This window comes from Mytilus edulis, chromosome 3, assembly GCF_963676685.1.
Source record: "Mytilus edulis chromosome 3, xbMytEdul2.2, whole genome shotgun sequence".
NCBI classification, from domain to species: Eukaryota; Metazoa; Mollusca; class Bivalvia; order Mytilida; family Mytilidae; genus Mytilus; species Mytilus edulis.
Genome location: NC_092346.1, coordinates 63,596,018 through 63,616,740, shown reverse-complemented (window position 1 = coordinate 63,616,740; position 20,723 = coordinate 63,596,018). Strand labels below are relative to the sequence as shown.

Below are 20,723 nucleotides of genomic sequence, written 5' to 3'. Positions count from 1 at the left end.
AGAGGTCCCAGGTTCGAGTCCCGGTGGAGACAAGCAATTTTGTAATAAAATTCGTGCTCTCCGGTTACATTGGCGCCCAACAATAATAACCCACGGTTAGAAGAATTACCTAGCCAGGTTAAAATATAAATATAAAAAAGATGAAAATATCATCATTATAAGAGTATAATGACTCTTGAGGTGGGGGAAGTGTGAACGGATTGCTTCCCTTAGAAAAACTTAGTAGATACTTCGTCAGCCGTAAGCGGTTGAGCTAAGGAAGTACTTCTTTAGCTCAGTCGGTTAGCACGCTGCCTTGTAACACAGAGGTCCCGGGTTCGAGTCCAGGTGGAGACTAGCAATTTTGAAATAAAATTCGTGCTCTCCGGTTACAGAGCTATTCATACATTGCACACCCTTAGCCAGGAGATTAAATCTGATTTTTCGATCCTCCCCTTCAGAACAAATAAGCACTGTTTAAGTCGACATTCTGTTTGAATTAGGACTGTTTAAGTTCAGTATGGTATATTGTATCGCATGTCCATGTCCCCCCTTCCCCTTTCCCTCCCACTTTGGATTTTTCCAGACTTCTGGCTTGCATACACCTTATCGCTTTTCCTGGCTGACCCGAAAATCTATCCCGCTGGAACTTTTGACGTCATACAACAATCACTTTTCCATTGTGGCGTCAGATATTTTGTAATAGTTCTTACAAATGTATATGATATGCATATCTAGAGAATACGTTGAAATGATTGGTTTGCGAAGACCTCTGGTAGTTGTTCTTGACGTTGTTTCTTTTTCGATAGAGGACGTTGAAAGAACTTCTTTTTGTAACCAATGTAAACAATATGGTGGTGACAATAACACATAGATCTGGCTTGACTTTATAATTATTTATTTTCACTTTACGTTAGTCATTAGATTAAATAATAAGAATAAAATATTCTTATTTTAAGTCAGATCTACATGTACACCTAAGTTTGTATGACTAAAATTGTCTATTGACCCTTAGATGAGTTATTGCCCTTTAAAGACAATTTTTCATCTAGTTTGCTTGCCTATACTATGAAAAATCTTCTCCTTTGAAACTCCAAAATCAATTTCAGACAAACTTGGGCTGAATGAGTTTCAGAGTATGTAGTATAAATTTTGTATTTTATTTCCATGTATGTCAAGAAACCTAGCCGCGGGTGATGAAGGGGGGTGCTTGCACGAAAAAAACGTGAAATAAAACATCATTTCACATTGAACTGGAAACAATTCCTGTCATGAACGCTGCACGAAAAATAAAGTCTTTGATGTGAATCTTTTGTGACTCAGTCACTGTCCTCTTGTATTATATATAATATCTCTGTTTTACATAATATTTCCTATTTAGTATACACATTTATGATTTAAATGATTAAGGGCTTTTGAAAAAGTATTTAACAATCTTCTGAACTTTTAAAATGCAAATAAAAGAACAACATCATAGACCTTTCCGCCGTATCACAAAAACAAAATTCAATCAATTTCTTTTCTTGACGATCACTGTCTAGTGTTTGAAATTTATTTGAAAAAAACCAAGCACCCTAAATAAGCATTTGAAAATCACAATGCACGTAAAATTAAATAAGCAGAACACGTTGAACAGGGCACCTGTCTTGCAGGATTAAACATCAAATAAAAAAGTAAAATCACGCTTAACGTGAAATAAAAAACTGCAATCATATTGCACAAAAATAACCCTTTACCACCCTCATAGCCACAAAGCTAAAATGGAACATAGGGATAAATTTTGTTTTTTTTTCTTTTGAAGAAATATGACAGATATAAAGAGCATTTAAAATTTAAATGGCATTATTGCACTACTCATTAATCATGTTAATTTGAATATTAAAAAGCAAGAATATATTGATGAAAGATTTAACTTTTAAGCAAAAAATTACAGGTGAGAGATTCAGGTTCTTGAGAGCCTCTTGTTAGGTGTCTTTTGACTCTCAATCCTCATCCCTTTAAATCTTAATCAGTGGAATAACAAATGGTGTGTCTAGTAAGAAAACACTGCTTAGTTAACATTTTGCCAATTTTTTTTTTAGAAAACATATCTGGAAGTACATTGTACAAGTATATATGAAAACTGACATTTTTTTGTGTTTATTTTTGTAGACACAGTTTATTGGGGAGAATTAAGGTTTGATGAAGGTGGTCGAATTGTAGTGTGTTCACAAAAAGTAGGTGAGGATAAAAATACATCATGGACACCAAAAGATTACAATGCTAGGACCAGAGTACATGAATATGGTGGAGGAGCTATCTTTGTCAACAACAAAGTGGTCTATTTCTCAAATTACAAAGACCAGCAAATGTATTCTCAGAGTTCTCCTGATGAAGCTCCCCAGCTTATTACTACAGGTGAAAAAACATGGAGATATGCTGATGGGTCATTCAATGCTAAGGTAATACAAGTTGTGGCATGCATTTATATATAGAGTGAATTTAAGAAATTATTTATAAATTAATTGTTAGATTGATTGATTTTTGTGTTAAACTCCACTTTCAGCACATGTGGCTATAATTTTGCAGCAAGGTTTTTATTGTAAAAGGTAGGTTAAGTATCTGAAAAGAAGTACCAACCTTCAGCAGGAAAACTGACAATCTCGTCAATTAAGATTGGAAGCACATCAGTGATATTGTTTGCCTTAAATTACTGGAGAATAAAGGCTTTTTCCCCTGGAGAATAATCCCAATTTGAAAAAAAAATGGCTTCAAATTATTTCCAAAAAGACAACTTTTTTCCCACACAGTGCAGTCTCAGTAGTAATTGTGCATGAATACAAACTGAAAAACAGTCATTTAAACATTTTTAATGCATAAAATGACTATATGTTCAGATTTGAGAGTCTATTTATGTATTATCACTTACAATAAGGAGTCTTATTTCAAATGAGGGTTTACCTCTTGAAAGGGGGTCTGCAAATTGAAGTTCCAGTCAAATTCATGGTTCGTTATAACTTTCCCAATTTGAGAAAAATGACGCATATTTTCCCAATAAAAAAGGGTAGAGGTAGTTTTGAAAAAAAGCCAACAATATCACGGCACATACACCTTGCCACCCTAGGAGTTTGTATTCACAATCTTAGTATTGACAGGGTATTCATCATTGAAGATGACACACTCAGACCTCACTATCACTACGGGTCAAAATGAGTATAAGAGCAACATTGGAAACACTTCCAAAATAATCTTAATTTTCTATTTTGTACATTTTGTACATAAATATAGATTCTACCACTGCATCGAGTGTGATATGATATTTATCCACTCTTGACAGTTAAATTTTAAATATTTAAAAGCTTGGTGAGCCTCATGTTTTAAATTTTAAAATTTAACTGTCTCGAGTGGACAGATATTGTATTTCACAAGATTTGGTGGTGGAATCTGTTTCTCTAGAATGATTTTTAAACAATATGCAGGCAAACTTATTGCTTCTTTTCAATTTATCTGCAAAAAGATGTGTTCTTTCTTTGTGACGTCAACAAGCATGTCGTCACAAAAGGAAAAGAAAGCAAGAAAATATGATGTCGTAATAAAATTTTGACCAATGAAGAACTGAGATAAATAAAACACACGTTGAATAAATAAAAATAATCAACATGTTAGGAAAAGGATAAATCGTGTAAGAATTAGAGAAATATTATTGCAACCTTTGAAACATGGTCTTAATTATATATCTAGTCTGGCCCTAAATGAAAATGCTTTGCTTTAATAATATGAATCTGGTGATTGTTTTAAAATACATGTATTATAAAAAATAAATATTTAGAAAGCACTTGAAATAGAACAAAATGCTTAGAGAAATGTCATTATGAAACAGCTTTCACAATAATAGGTTAATTTGAATTTTTCAATTGGTGTAAGCTGGGACTATCATACTAATATATTAGTATAATAGTCCCAGGTGTAAGAGCCAATGGCCATAGCAACTAAAGTTAACAGTTAATTTATTATGAGTTAATTGTAAACTGTAGTTGATCTAGCCAGACATTCACAGTAAAACTGATAAGAAGAAGGTGTTCCCTTTAAAGAAAGTTATGTTCAGGAGATGTGTTGACTGTTGACCCTACCCAATTATATAATTTTCTTATTTATTTCTATATTTATGATTACCTTTTATTGATATACATTATATGTGAGAAATAAGTTTTTCATATACTATAGTAAAACACAGTGGTTCGTTGTTCTTGTTCATTTGAGTCTGACATATGCTCTATGATTTACAAGTTCATATCAATCTAAATCTAATTACTTATGAAGGATAAAAAAGTTGTTTATTTTAGCTGAAGTAAATTAACTTATTAATATTTAAACTACTCTTATATTAACAATTTGTCTTGGACTTTAATGCATTTAAGTGAAAGAGAAGCAATAATGAAATGAATACTACATTAAGAAAAAAACATCTTCAAAATATGGAATTTCAATTTACATTTTAATCATTTATTAGTCACAGTCATCACCATCCATGGTCAGCTGACTAAGAAAAAATCAAGGGTCAATACACTAGAGATAAAGTTGTTCTAATAAACATCATGAAGAGATGTCACTTATATCAATATAAGTGTGTTAATGACAAACAATGATTTTATCTGACTAAATACTGTTTATTTTGTGACTGTGTCTAAATTAGTACACACTTTTGTTTTTGTTTCATCTTAAATAACAAGTATGTTTAACTCAAAAGAATAAAAAACACAGCCGAAGGCCATCAATGGGTCTACAACACAGCTGAAAATCCCTCACCAGGACTGAGGAGGTGGACTTCAGCTGGCTAATAAACAAAAATGAGTTTTGCTTTTAACAACAATAAACAAACAAGCTATGTGACCTGATAGCCTGGTACAGTCACACAATATGATGAGATAAACTAGTTTTATGTGCATACAAATTAAACCAGGGGCATATTCAGTCATTTATAAAACAGGGGTTCCAATGGCAGAACCCCCCTTGGATCCACAGTCACTTGTCTCAGAATTTTTTCCCCCTATATACCTTTATATCATGTATATACAGTCAGGGGACTTACTTAAATAAGTGATTTTCCAAATCACTGATTCAAGTAACATTATTTCCATAAAGGTTGGAAGTAAGAGTTGTCTCTCTTTAATAATCACCTATTTAAGTAGTACAAATTAATCACTAAAAGAAGTGATTTAATTTTATTGTAGCTTTTAAAAATATAGAATACTAATGATCCAGGGACTAATTATCATTTCTAAAATTATCAGAACCAACATCTTTGTTGATAGGATGACCAGGTCATTTCAGGTGATGACCTTGTACTGAATCTAGGATAATGACATAAAAATCACTTCTTTAAGTATCATTATTTTAATAACCCCCACTAATTTCAACATCCCCTGACTGATATAACATGTGTAATATAAAGGTATATAGATTTGTTTTTCTGAGACAAGTGCCTGTGCATGGATCCGCCAATTAAAACCCCACTTGTTACCTATTAAGACCATTTATTTTAACTTAAAGTGGAATGATAGACTACACTACTATACTGTTGAATATGTTTTTGAGGAACATTGCCATCTGAAAAAGGGAAGCTAGAGATGGCAAAGTTGAAACTGTTTGTCATATAATGTTGTTTCATTTGATTTGATGTTCTATTATTTTTTAGACGAGTAAAATCTACTGTGTGAGAGAGGATCATAGTGTTGTAGAAAGCAAGAAGGCCAAAGAACCTGTTAATACAGTAGTAACCATAGATCCTGTTACCAAGCAACAATTCATTTTGGTAAGATTTATTAAGATTACAAATATATATGTTAGATATATCTTAAAGGTGCACTAGCAATGAGATATACAAAAAATCTAAAATATGATAGTTTTTGATCAATCATTAATGAAAGTGAAATAGTGAAATAATTTTTCACCTTTAGCAGCCATTTTGGTTCAATTTTGTCAAAATAAGCTAAGAAACATTGATGATGAATTATTCGTGTGCAAGTAAATAGTTCAACCTCATTGAATCTGTATTCATGTGAAGTTTTCTTGGCATCAGTGAAAAGGAATGATCAGTTATGCTCTAGTTGGTGAATTTGCATGCAGCTTGGCAGGTTAAGGATGATGAAGGTGTTAAATTTAAACTAAAATTACCAGCTAAATATACATTTTCAATGTAAATAGTCTAAATATTGTCATTTCAGACAGAAGGAGCAGATTTTTACAGTAGCCCAAGAGTTTCACCTGATGGTAAAAAGATAGCATGGGTACAATGGAATCATCCAAATATGGTAAATTATTGAATTTAGTTATTATTTACCAGTAGTTTGTCATCTAGGAATATTCAGTTTAGGGTTCTTCATCATATAATTTGTATAGTTTTATGTTGAAATTTTGCACTGTTTTTTCAGGATTAAGAAGTATATCATTTAACTCTTACAATATACCTATACAAGGTGATAGAAAAAGAGGGAGGAAAGATACCAAAGGGACAGTCAAACTCATAAATCTAAAACAAACTGACAACGCCATGGCTAAAAATGAAAAAGACAAACAGAAAAACAATAGTACACATGACACAATATAGAAAACTAAAGAATAAACAACACGAACCCCACCAAAAACTAGGGGTGATCTGAGGTGCTCCGGAAGGGTAAGCAGATCCTGCTCCACATGTGGCACCCGTTGTGTTGCTTATGTGATTACAAATCTGGTAAATAGAACGTTCCCCATGAATAGGTCACATTTTAAATATGTGAATAGGTGGGGAAAACTTTCAGAAATATATAGGTAATAATTGAATGACAAATGTTACCTCTCAGAGTCGGAAATAAAAAAAGACTGCAAGTAAAATTGAGAAGGGAAATGGGGAATATGTTAAAGAGACAACAACCTGACCATAGAACAGACAACAACCCGACCATAGAACAGACAACAGCAGAAGGTCAGCAATAGGTCTTTAATGCAACGAGAAACTCCCACACCCACAAATATCTATACTAGTTCAGTGATAATGGACATCATTATAAACTCCGAATTATACACAAGAAACTAAAATTAAAAATCATACAAGACTAACAAAGGCCAAAGGCTCCTGACTTGGGACAGGGGCAAAAATGCACCGGGGTTAAACTTGTTTTTTTGAGATCTCAACCCTCCCCCTATACCTCTAGCCAATGTAGAAAAGTAAATGCATAACAATACGCACAGTAAAATTCAGTTCAAGAGAATTCCAAGTACGATGTCAGAAGAAGTAACAAAAGAAAATAAACAAAATGACAATATTACATAAATAACAACAGACTACTAGCAGTTACTGACATGCCAGCTCCAGACCTCAATTAAACTGATTGAAAGATTATGTCTTCATCATATAAATATCAGGCACAATCTCTCCCGTTAGGGGTTTAGTATTATACCATCATAAAATATATGAGTAGAACATAACCCGTGTCATGCCAACAACTGGTTTTTAAATATAAATGACCATTTTACAGCTGGGCAAGGTTTAGTCCAAATAATTATGACATCTAGGAAGACTATTTAAAAATTTTCTTTGACGCCTTCCTGATGTAAGGCGTCAAAGAAAAAAATATAAGAGACTTTCAAGACGTCATAATTATTTGGACTAGGGTAAGTTCAAACCCATCAGAAAATATTTATAAAACATATATTTTTTAATAAGCTCAAACTATGATGGAGGAATAGAAAGACATGATTTAAGTTAAATATGATCATTGTAGCCATGGGACAGTACAGAACTATGGACAGGTGACCTGTCAGCCACAGGAGATGCTGTATCTAATCCTAAACAGGTAAGTAAAACACTATTTTATTCACAAATAGTAGGCCAGAACTACTTTTCCAATTATGCAAAAGTTGAGTTAACAATTTTAAAATAGCTCACAAAATCTTTCTCCTTTTTCTGCTAGAAAAACAAAAAACATATTCAACAATATGTTCATCAATAAAAATAAAACAAAATATATGATTATTGGAACGAAACAAAGAGCAATGCCACATTACAATGAGAGTTGTTTAACTATTAACAATCTTCCACATGCGAAAGTCTATTAGGCATTAAAATTGACCCTTCTCTCACATGGACAAACCAAATTGATGTGATCTGCTCAAAAATATCATCTAGACTATATCTACTATTAAAGATTAAAAAATTTCTAAATCTAGACTGCAGAAAATTATTCTATAATGGTTATATCTTGCCACTAATTGATTATTGTTGTATAGTGTGGAGTAGTTGTAACAGTGAGGGTTTAAAAAGGATATTAAAATTAGAAAAGAGGGCTGCTAGATTAATACTAGAAACAGACCCATTTTCTCCTTCTGCACCCTTATTCAAACACTTAAACTGGATGACAGTTGAACAGAGAATAAAATATAAGTTAGTGATGACATTTAAGTGCATTAAATGTGATGCCCCATCATATCTTACTAACAAGTTTCATTATGTTTCAGACAGAAATCCATACCCCTTGAGAAATGCTGTTCAAGGAAACCTCATACTCCCTAAACCAAAAACAGAATTGTTCAAAAAATCTTTTATGTATTCTGGACCATTTTCGTGGAATAATTTGCCAATACCGTTAAGAAATATTACAAATGTTAATTCTTTCAAATACAAAATAACAGATCATTTATTGAAATCAACCTAGCTGTATCAATAATATAGAAAAACTGATCATGTCATCATGTTTATTTTTTTCATCACATTTTATCAAGTTGTATTTAACATTATTATCATACTTGACTTTTTATACTAATGTATGCAATGTATATGTTTGCATTTTGTTAACCGGATTTTTTTGACAAAAATGTCGGTTATTGATTTGGGGATGCTCGGCGGGCGGCCGGGCGGTCGGGCAGTCGGGCGGGCGGCAATCAAATGTTGTCCGTGCATTAACTCATGAACCGTTCGGCCAAAGCTTTTAAAATTTTAATATGTTGTTACTGACAACTAAATGAAGGTCAAGTTCAATAATGGCGATTTTGACTTTTACCGTTCAGGAGTTATGGTTCTTGAAAGATTGAAAAATGGAGTTTTCAGTCGTGTCCGTGCATTTACGCATGAACTGTTCTACCAAAGCTTCCCAAATTTTAATATGTTGTTACTGATGACAAAATGGAGGTCAAGTTAAATAATGACGATTTTGACTTTTACCGTTCAGGAGTTATGGTTTTTGAAAGATTGAAAAATGGAGTTTCCAGTTGTGTCCGTGCATTTATGCATGAACTGTTCTACCAAAGCTTCCCAAATTTTAATATGTTGTAACTGATGACAAAATAGAAGTCAAGTTCAATAATGACGATTTTGACCTTTACCGTTCAGGAGTTATGGTTCTTGAAAGATTGAAAAATGGTGTTTCCAGTCGTGTCCGTGCATTTTATCATGAACCATTCAACCAAAGCTTTTGAAATTTTTATATGTTGTTACTGATGACAAAATAGAGGTCAAGTTCAATAATGACGATTTTGACTTTTACCGTTCAGGCGTTATGGTTCTTGAAAGATTGTAAAATGGTGTTTCCATTCACGTTGTTGCATTTACTCATGAACCATTCAATCTAAGATTTCAAATTTTAATATGTTGATACTGATGACAAAATGGAGGCCAAATTTGATATTGACGATTTTCACTTTCACCATTCATCAGTAATGGTTCTTGTGATATTGCCAGGACACAAATAAATATTAATAAATCCGGTTTGCTGTCGTTGTGACAGCCTCTTGTTTGAATTCTCATGTCGAGGGCCTCAGGGAAGATTAGTAATATAGCTAACTGTGTAACCCTCTTAAAATAAAGTATTGTTGTTGTTGTTGTTGTTGGTAATGACCTTTTAAAACACTTGTCTTGGAATAGAAATGTTGCTACAAACAACCGAAACCATATTAAAATGTTATAATTTCTGATAAATTGATCTTAAGATATAAGATGATGATTCAGTGCACTAAATGTACTTGTGTTATAATTAATTGCATATGTTTATTCAATTTTTAAAGATAGAAGTAAAGTTTGAAATGAGATAAACCCATACTGTATAGTCGGCTCAAAAAGGCCATGACACAAAAAATATAAAACAAAACAATTTACAAAAAACAAATATGACAGACATGAATCAACAACAACCACTGATCTACTGGCACATAACTAATGTAGCTGGGTTGAACTTAAGTTTGCTAGCCCCAAACCCTCACCCTAACCTGGAAAAATGGTTTAACAGCACAACACAAGTACAAATTGTAAAAAACAGTTGGAAAGTTTTAACTCATCAGATTGATATAGCCCAGAAAAACAAGTAACAATTCAGACCAGATGTGGCAGGGTATTTATACATTTTCACAACAAAAACTAGCAGTTATAGTCCAGTTACTAGAATTATTAAAATTGGTCTTTGGAATATTTCATTTTGAGGTAGAAACTGATAAGGTGTATACATTAGTCTGGAAAAAATTTACCTGTCAAAAACTAAACCAGATGAATTATGAATATTATTACAGATAGTTTCTGGTACTGACATAAGTGTAATGCAGCCATCTTGGACACCAAACAATGAGCTACTATACATTGGTGACCAAACAGAATGGTGGAACCTTTATCATGTTAATGCCAATGGTGACCATACTAATTTGTTACCTAGAGACAAAGAAACTGGAGGCCCACACTGGGTCTTTGCTTTTTATGGTTATGCAGTAGATCCAAAAGGAACTGGTAGAATAGTATTGAATTCTGGGAGTGTAAGTTCTAATAAAATATTGATTGCTTTATCTGACTGAGGAAAGTGACATTCCCAATATCTTCTTTCATATTGGTTTGATTTAAAGTTTATATCATGAATTAAAGTTTATATCATGAATTTTTTAAATCAAATTCTTCACTTTTTACTTTTTATATTTGTCATACTAATGGCTTTTGGCTTGATTTAATGGCACTATTATATCAATGAATTTAGTACCAAAAAAATGTTTGTCTAATGTGTGATTTAAACTAACCAGATATCACAAATTTTATATAAAAGTTTCACTTAGTATGCTTAATAAATCAACTGTTGAGTAAAAAAAGGACTTAATTAAATTCACACAGTAAAAAGGGTTGGTTAGTTCAAATCATCAATGTTCTTATCTTATTTTTGGTATAAAAGTTGAAGAAAAATACCATACAATACAGTAGAAATCATACTTTAATTAATATTCAAATGCCTTTTCACCATAAAACATGTAAACACAGTTTAACTTTTCATTTTTTTATTTTATACAGAAAGAATCTTTTCATATTTGAAAAAAATCACATAAAGTAAAAAAATAATGTTAAAACAGTAAATATAAAAGAACATCACTTAAAATTTCAAATGCTGTGAATCTTCATTATTATTTATGGGACCAAATTTTGTTGATTTCATTGGTAAAGATTAACCACAAAACATAATATACCACAAAGTACACATTTTCAACAGGTGTGTATGCAGGCTTTGCCAAAACGAAAAAATTAGATATCCATGAAAATACAATTGTTCCTCAATCAACCAAATCCCACACAAATAAATGAACCTACATGATATGGTGAAATTAAAAAGTTGCTTAGTCATTGTATACATAATTGCATTAAAATTGTCTACATTTTAGGAACTTGGTGTGTTAAACATGAATACAAAAGAATACCAGAAACTTGACACAGGATTTACAAGTCATACTTGCATGAATCTGACAGCAGACGGTCAAGTGTATTGTGTAGCAGGAAGTCCAACAAAGTTTGAATGTGTCATAAGAATTAATTTGGAAACCAAAGAGGTAAGTATCTCTAGATATATCTTATGACTGTGATCAGTTTCTGAGTGAGCAGTTTCTGATCTTCTGTTATCTTGAATTCACAATAATATAAGTTATCTTGGTGTAATCAGAGGTGTACAGAATTTTCAACAACGGTGTAAAATTTTGTACACCCCTGATTACACCAAGATAACGAAGTTATTTCTATTGAACAATTCCTTAACTCATTTTGAAACCAGGATGTCAAATTGTAAAAACGGTAATGAAAAATGTCCATGTTGCTGCACGTTGTCAAATAATTTTTTACTTTATTTTTGGAAAAATTCAGAAATGTTTTCTGTTCTCTCGAGTTTTCCCCCCAAATTTTTTTTTAATATTTTAAGTTTTTAAATTATTTTTAAATTTTTTTTTTTTTTAGCATTTTCTTATTATTATAATATTTTTGGCAAAATTTTATTAGCCCGTGGTGAACAAGGGTTGGATGTTATTTACACAGGGGTAGTCAACCAATCAGATTGCCGTATTTTTGCTGCATAAGAAATAAATGTATTTGCACTTTTGGTATTTAGCTGAATTTTGATCTGTTCAAATAACCTCTATTTCACATGTAAAGCTTAGTTTTTTTGTTTTTTTTTTTATTAAAGTATATAGAAACTACATGTATAATGTTTATTAAACACTATACTAAACTAATTGATATTTTCCACATTCTGTCAATATTTGACATTTGATAATTTTTTTTTAAATAACTATTGTTCCAACTGAAAAGTTGCTGACCGCTTGCTTGAAACATTTTGATTGTCAGATCATTTTATTGTCTTTTTTTTTTTTTTATTGAATTTCTGTAGGTAAAGATTCTTCAAGAATCAAAGTCATTAGATATGGACACAGGTTATTATAGTATTCCAGAGGAAATAAGCTGGAAAACAACAAATGATGATGTCTCCTACGGATATTTATATCCCCCTAAAAATAAGGACTTTGTAGCACCTGAGGGTACAAAGCCTCCATTGTTGGTTCAAGTTCATGGTGGACCAACATCTCAAACATCCAATGTTTTGAGTTTGAAAAAACAATATTTCACATCACGTGGGTTTGCTGTACTAGATGTAAACTACAGGGGCAGCACTGGTTATGGTAAAACATACAGACACAAACTGAGGGCAAAGTTAGTATGATAACACATTTGTACTGATGAAATGTACCTTGACTGTTTATACTTTTTATGGATGTTTTTTTTTCTAAGGACATCAATGACAACTGTTTGTCTGCTGTACAACAAAAAAAGTTCACCAATAAGGAAGTAGATTATTTAAGGAGGCGATCTGATAATTTTTCATAATTTTTCATTAATTTTTTTTCTTTATGGAATAGAACCATTCAGTCATGTCTGGTCAGAAAGAACATACAAGAAAGAAGTACATATTTCAAACAAAATAGTTCCTACGCATAGCTGTATCTTTGTTTATGGGTAAAACATTTGAATGGGTATTTTTGATAACAAATGAAAGCTTGGGAACTTTGGATCACTGTAGAAGCCTTGTTGAAAGTTTCTTTTGAATAATAAAGAAGTATATGAAATTGTAATAGGAGGGCACATTTGCCCTGTTGTTCAGATCAGAAGTACCAGTTTTTTCACTATCAAACTTTTGGAAATCAATTAAAGATATGTTGAATTTTTCAGCACAAGTCAGGATAAAGTATAGTCATGACATGAATTAACAGCCACTTTATTTAAACTTGAGACAAAATAACCATTAATGCTTGAAATTGCAGAATTTAATGTAGAAAAAAGATTACCTTGATTATAAATATTTGATCTACCAGTATTTTACAAAAAAAGTGTGTATGGCATTGGCATATAGTTATTTAAACTCCCTATCTTCCATTTTGATAACTGACAACACTATCTTTATATTTACATAGTACTATTTAAATAAGTTGGAAGCGGTGCTTTGCTTTTGCGCCAATTGGCATTTCATTTGCGCCAAAAAAATCTTTCATTTGCGCCAAAAACCATATTTCATTTGCGCCAAAAATTAAATCTTTCATTTGCGCCAATATCACAGGTAAGTACAGGTAAATACAGGTAAATACATGTAGATACAGGTAATAATAGTATAAAACATACATTTTTTCAAAAAGTCTTTTAATAATAAAGAAAGTTTTAAACATATTCCTCAGAAATCAGTTATCATAAAACCATACAAGTTATGTTAAAACCTCGATAAAATCATACAAGTAATGATAAATTCATACAAGTAATGTTAAAACCTGAATAAAACCTTGATGTTTTGAATAAAATTGTTCATTAAAATGTGTATGGAATTACTCCGGTCCATTGTTGGTTCTTTTGAAATTTGCAGTGGGTGTAACAGCCCAAAATGACGGTGGATATCTAGATTCCGGGCTTATATAAGTTTCCAAAACATATATCACCATGCAGATGCTTTCCGAACTCTGACTCTGAGTTGTTGAGATTCTACTTTCTGATGGTTTACTCCATGGTTATGCTCGTTTAAAGTTTTTATAATTGTTTTGCTGTCCGCATCAGTCGTAATCCTGGCTTTACAGGGTTTTTTGGTACACCTGAAGGATTTATTTTCATTATTTTAAACATTTGATAACCTATATATGTGGTCATCAAATATCACAGAATTATTTCCTCTGTTTGTCTCAGATTTGACTATGTCCATCTTGACACCTCACACTGGACTGGTCATGTGAACACTATATATATAATTATAACCTTAGTGACTCTCAGTATTGTATATGAACTCACACAAATATCCAGGGGGAGATAATGTACAAAAAAAATTAAAAAAAAATCGTAAATAATATTTACTTTTTCCGTTATATTACCTGTCATACCTGTAAAATGGCGCAAATGAAGGTTTTTTTTTTTGGCGCAAATGATATATGACCTTGTGGCGCAAATGAAAGGTTTGATTTTTTGAAAATTGGCGCAAATGAAATGCGCCCGTTGGAAGTATTACCAATTATCCTCCCTTTATAGCTCATAAAGGTATTCATTTACCTTCTTAAAACTAGAGTTTTAAAAGTGTCGTTATGATGATAAACCAGGTACCTTAAAAATATTATGATTGGTCTTGAACAAAATAAATAATTAAAAGTGTTTAGAAACCCATGAAATTAATAGATATGACTAAAACATAGAACAAAATATAACAACTATATATATATATATATATAGTATCACAATATAAAAGTATCAAATAATTAAATATTCATTGAAAAGTAGAAACTTTAAAAATTTGTAGAAAATAAAAATTGTTTGATAGTATATACATCAACAACATTTATTGCAGTAACTTATTTTAATTGTGTTTAAGTGTCATTCATGATTAAAATAATTAAATGTGTTGGAGAAACAAATGTTTTAAAAGCATTTGTAGTACAACCATGTCAAAATAAATTTATTTTACCTCAGAAAACAACATTATACAACTACAACAGCTGAACAACAAAATAAGCATTGTCTTTATTGTTTTTATTATGTAATAGTTAACCAAAATTAGTTTGATGACACCCAAATTTTTCAAAATATTCTCATCAAATTATTTTTTTCTGGCAATCTTAGTTTGGTAGTGTCTTCAGCTATTTCTTTGAACAGATTTTGGACTAGATATAATTTAAAAAAAATTGAAGTTATCAAAATCATTAGGTTATGAATACAAAAATATATTTAAAATGATATGAAGAACAATGTTATCATATAATATCCATCTAAGCAGTGTAGTCCAACAGACAGATAGATTGGTTATCGTTGGACTAGTCTTCTATTAAAGGAGGGTAGTATACCTTACCTAATAATGACTTTCCGGTTTAGCTAGAAGTCAAGCTAGTCAGAAATATTACTGTTAACTACACAATCAATGCATTTTGCTTTAATACTTTACCTTGCAATCTGTTTGAACTACCTTTGTGGTATCATGTTAGCATGCTTGCCTCAAGTGCAGAAGCTAGTGGGTTTAATGCATGGCAAAGTTAAACTAAGACCAGATTTGCTTGAAATAATTTCCTCTGGTCGATTTTTATGTTTTATTTGTTACCACTGTTACTGATGTACACTTTTTGATGTAAAAATATTACAAAATGTACTGTAAATTCAGAAATCATAGCGTGCATTTATTATTGCGATTTTGTCATTTTAGACTTAAACGCAATTTAAGTTTTTGCAATATTGAGAAAAATCCTTTTTAATAAATATAAAAAAAAATCAAAATTAGAGTTTAAATTATTACTATTATAACCCTGTTGTATTTTTCGCATTTATAAAAAACATTTCAATAATTTCTGAATTTACAGTACTCATATTTACTGTTAGGTGGTGACTGGTTTTGCTTTTGCAGTTTAGCATGTACTTTGCATGTTTTTCTATATTGTAATAGATGGGGAGTATCTGATATAGATGACTGTTGCTTTGGTGCCTTATATCTTGGTGATATTGGACGAGTGGATGAAAATAAGTTATGTATAGATGGAGGATCAGCAGGAGGATATACTACGCTAGCATGTTTAACATTCAAAAATGTATTTAAAGCAGGTAATGATTAAGTCCCTTTGTTTTCGTGGCAGATGGGGTATATATGACCTTGATGATTGTTGTTATGGAGCCCAGTTTCTGGCAGACGTAGGTAAAGCAGATCATGGTAAATTGTGTATTGATGGTAGATCTGCAGGTGGTTACAGCACTCTGGCTTGCTTAACTTTCAAAAATGTGTTTGGAGCAGGTAAAATATATAGGGACTCAATTGGAAGACAGGTGGCATTCCCCCCCCCCCCCCCCCCCCCAAAAAAAAAACAGCACTCAATTGGAATAGAGATTGCATTTCTAAAAAAAATAAAACTCAATTGGAATATAAGTGGCATTCCCTCCAAAAAAAGTCAATTGGAATATAGATGGCATTCCCTCCAAAAAAAAACTCAATTGGAATATAGATGGCATTTTAATATATACATAAAAAAAGATTTACATTGGCAAGCAGATTCTGTTAGTTCAAAAGAAAAAAAAGTGCTCTAACTGATGTGAGCATTGTACTACTGGGAGTTGTAATCATAGAATGAAAAGAAAGGGTTTCATTACAATTTAACCTATCTAAAGAAAATGTTAAATCAATTTGAATAAGATTAAATTCAAAGGGTACCTAACTTATTATTTGTTTCTCTCAGGAAGAAATTTTATATTGTTTTACTATACTCTGTGCTCACTTTGATTTCTAGGAGCAAGTCATTATGGAATAGGTGACCTTGAAGCCTTAGCAGGAGACACCCACAAGTTTGAAAGTCGTTACCTTGACAACCTGATAGCACCATACACAGGGGATGGCATAAAGATATACAAAGAAAGATCACCTATCAATTATATTGAAAAACTTGATTGTCCTATTGCTTTATTCCAGGGAGACGAGGATAAGGTAAATTTAAGGATAAATAATGGGTTGATGATGGATGCATCAACAATGGAAGGTTAGAAGTTCTTTATAACGTTTGTCTCATTCAAAAATTGCACTAGTTATTTTTTGTCAAGACTTGTGTGTGTGTGAAATATACGGTACAAGTCCAGAAATATATCAAAAATTCAGAAAATTAATATTTTACATCTTTCAAATTTAGTCAATACACATCCATAGGAGTAAGGACAAGTAAAAAGATGCTCTCAGGAAAAACCTTTCTCTTTTAGACTTTCAACATAAAATCAATGGTCAGTTTTTTTCAAGCTTTGCAAAATGACATAGTTGTAAAGAATATATAGTCACTTATATAATCATTTACAGATTGTTCCACCAAATCAAGCAGAGATGATGTACAAAGCTGTGAAAGAAAAGGGTATTCCTACCATGCATGTTTTGTTTGAAGGTGAGAAACCATTTCTGTTTAAATTTTGGTGTTGCATACAAAAATTACAAAATGCTGGATTTAATTTGATAAACTAGATATAAAAATCAGAAGATGTTGTATAATTGCAAATGAGACCAATTGATGTAGATGTAAGCAGCTCTATGCCACCTGATGGCCTTCAACAATGAGCAAAACCTAAACCATATAGTACGCTTTAAAATACCCCTAAGTGACAAAATGTATATAAAAGAAATGTGATAGACAGTAACCAAACGATAGCCACTAGATAACAGGCTCCTGACTTGCACATTTGTAAATTGGTTTCTTGAGGGCAGTTTTTTCTTAAAATCAAAAATAATAATATGTCTTAAAAGAGCAGAAGTTTAAGATAAAAAAACCAATATAACATCAATAAAGGATGCATAAACCAGTTAAGGATAAACAGAGTTTACAAATGTTTGTTAAAGTAGAAGTTAACAATTGCTATATTTTCATTATAAAAAATGAAATGAAATATCTTATCATTATGTTTACTATTTCTTTCTTTTTTAAAAGGTGAACAACATGGATTTCGTAAAGCAGAAAATATCCAAACAGCATTGGATGGTGAATTCTACTTCTTTTCTAAAGTGTTTGGTTTTAAAGCAGCGGACAATGATATCAAGGTAATGTTTATCAGAAATCTGCTAAGTGATGACAATAGATACACAAAATGATAAATTTTGATTAAAGCCATATTTTGAAGAGACTTGCATAATTGACCCATTTGTGCTTGTTTTCCTTTGTAATACTCCTTAATAAAAAATATTTGAAAGACTGTCTTTCCTAAAAAATAAAAAAAAAGGGTATTTGTTAGCATAAAGACAAAATACATGCAAATTTGTTTGGATTTAAATGATTTTTAGTGGCTTGTTTGTAAACATGTATATTTATTTGACTTGAAAAGAGCTACAGTAGCAAGAAACACGTTTTCATTTTCATTTCCAAAATGTGTATCCAGAGTTGCATGCCCTTGAATCAATTTTATTTAAATTTTAGAAGTATGTAGATTCAGAAATTCATGAGAGATTTTTATTTATGCAAATAATGTGACTCCTAGGGTATCAAAATAATAAGAACTTACATTCTAAGATATTTTCTATTATTTCAGATTCCAATAGCAAATTTAAAGTAAAGAGTTTGGATTATGACCTGAAAGAGCTATGGAGGCAGCATTAAGTATTTTTCCTATTAAATAGGAACTTAGTCACAATTTGGTGTTCTAGACTTTTTAAAATAGTAACTTTGTCACAAGTAGTTGAGTGTTCTAGAATTAAGTTGTTATCTTTAGAATTTTAGACTCTAGTTTTGAAGTTTATTTATAAGATGCATTTTTATTTTGTATTGGTTAAGTTTTATTCTGGTTACTGTTTCTTATGTAATTCTATTGTTACTGAAAAAAAAGAAGATTTTTCTTTGTTTTTCTGTACTTCTGTTTTAGTGCAATATTACTGCAATAATTTCAATTTTCAGACATCATTTGATCCTTTCTATATAGAATTTTGAGTTCTGGGAGGTCTATTTTTTAATAATTTTTATCTCTCACCAAAATATCTGTGTAAGATGTGGGTGTATTTGAAAATCTAGACTGTGGTATAATTAACCTGTTAGAAATCTTTAAAAGGAGAACACATGACAAATATATCATGATTCACTGACTTCGATTGCATTTAAGGCCTAAATGGAACTTGGTTTACACTAAGTTTTTCAAGAAATTTCCAAGTATATTATTCTTGAAAAGTTTGTGAGTTAGAGTATGCATTTATTTTTGTCTGTTGAATTACCACTTAAGTCACATACTGACACATAGACATGAATATTTACTTTTCTATTGGTAAAATTTAGTCACTTTGCTGTACTACATGAGCTAAAAAACTTAGACAGCAATTTTTGTGTCTTTATTTTGATAGTGACAGTGTTGATGGTAGAATGGACGAGAAAAATCTGCAGTTATTGATTTTTTATTATGCATTTCAGTTATTTTGTGCATGCACTTGTCTTAACTGCAATCTTTTTTTTGTGTTTTTTTTTTTTTTTACAAAAGTGTGCAATTGGGGAGAAAAGAATTATTTGGAAATATTTTAAATTATTATTTATGCTGTTCATTACTCCAGTATAAATGTAGTATGAATTACTAGTACTTATTTGTTTCTTTTAAAAGATATTGTTTTATTATAGTATGAATGTTTGGTCTTTTTTCTTAAGGATTACATTTGTTTTAGGTCACTAATTCTTATGAAACTTAAAAGTTTCTTGGCAGAAATTGAAAATGAAAATACAATTTTGTGTGGTCCTTGCATATATTGATGAAACCAACAATTTACAGTTTTTAGCATGTTCCTTAGCATGACCAATATCATTGTTCAAAATACAATACTGTGTTCACACTTTTACTTGCTTTGTAGAAACAGTAATTGCTGTTTATCATTACTCTGTTTTTGTCTTTTAGTTTGTTTTTTTTTCCTTTTATTTTTGATACTATAAAGTTACTGATGAACGTTTTTCCTTCCGTATGTGGAATAGAACCAATATCTATTTTGTCAGTAAGGTGTTGTTGTAATCCATACAACAAAGTTGTTGATGTATAATGTTTTAATTCATCTGTCATCTTGTTTTTGCTTGAAGTACATGTACTTATTTTTTTCAGACCTCTTTTTAAATCAAGATGAAGGTTTACACTGAAGAAAACCTCATTTGATTGGTTCTTGAAAAACAATTATTCACTTGAATCTGTTATAGTTATCTTTAGAAAATATGTTGATCAAGAGTCAATACATCCATGAATTTACCTCATGAAAAAGAGAGCCATTCCATAGCAATTTTCTAGTGATAAAGATTTACATTCCAGTATTTACAGTTGACAGTTTATTACAATATTATTTTTTTAAGAAATTAAAGAAGGAAAGAGTTAACCTTACTTGCTGCATTTGTAAACAGTAATGAGTTAAAACATCTACTTGTAAGTAGGATATGGTGTAGTGAATGATTAAAAATAAATGTATGTAGATGATTACATGATTTTATGACAAAAAGTAAGCAGATCCAATAAAAAAATAAAACTA

At 31.1% G+C, this 20,723-nt stretch overlaps 1 protein-coding gene across 2 annotated transcripts in view; it reads left to right on the top strand.

The window, feature by feature from the left end:
- The window catches only part of LOC139514436 (dipeptidyl-peptidase 5-like), a 21,403-nt gene extending 680 nt beyond the window's left edge, over window positions 1-20,723 (top strand). Inside the window, exons 2-13 of one of the 2 annotated variants that reach the window (XM_071303716.1) lie at window positions 2,131-2,420; window positions 5,654-5,770; window positions 6,183-6,269; window positions 7,722-7,793; window positions 10,495-10,731; window positions 11,617-11,781; window positions 12,609-12,928; window positions 16,360-16,514; window positions 17,005-17,198; window positions 17,559-17,640; window positions 18,178-18,287; window positions 18,773-20,723. In XM_071303716.1, coding sequence (XP_071159817.1) covers window positions 2,131-2,420; window positions 5,654-5,770; window positions 6,183-6,269; window positions 7,722-7,793; window positions 10,495-10,731; window positions 11,617-11,781; window positions 12,609-12,928; window positions 16,360-16,514; window positions 17,005-17,198; window positions 17,559-17,640; window positions 18,178-18,287; window positions 18,773-18,796 — 1,853 coding nt within the window. In that variant the 3' untranslated portion in view covers window positions 18,797-20,723. Of the gene's footprint in view, window positions 1-2,130; window positions 2,421-5,653; window positions 5,771-6,182; window positions 6,270-7,721; window positions 7,794-10,494; window positions 10,732-11,616; window positions 11,782-12,608; window positions 12,929-16,172; window positions 16,328-16,359; window positions 16,515-17,004; window positions 17,199-17,558; window positions 17,641-18,177; window positions 18,288-18,772 lie in introns of both variants that reach the window. The other variant, XM_071303715.1, reaches the window with a different exon arrangement.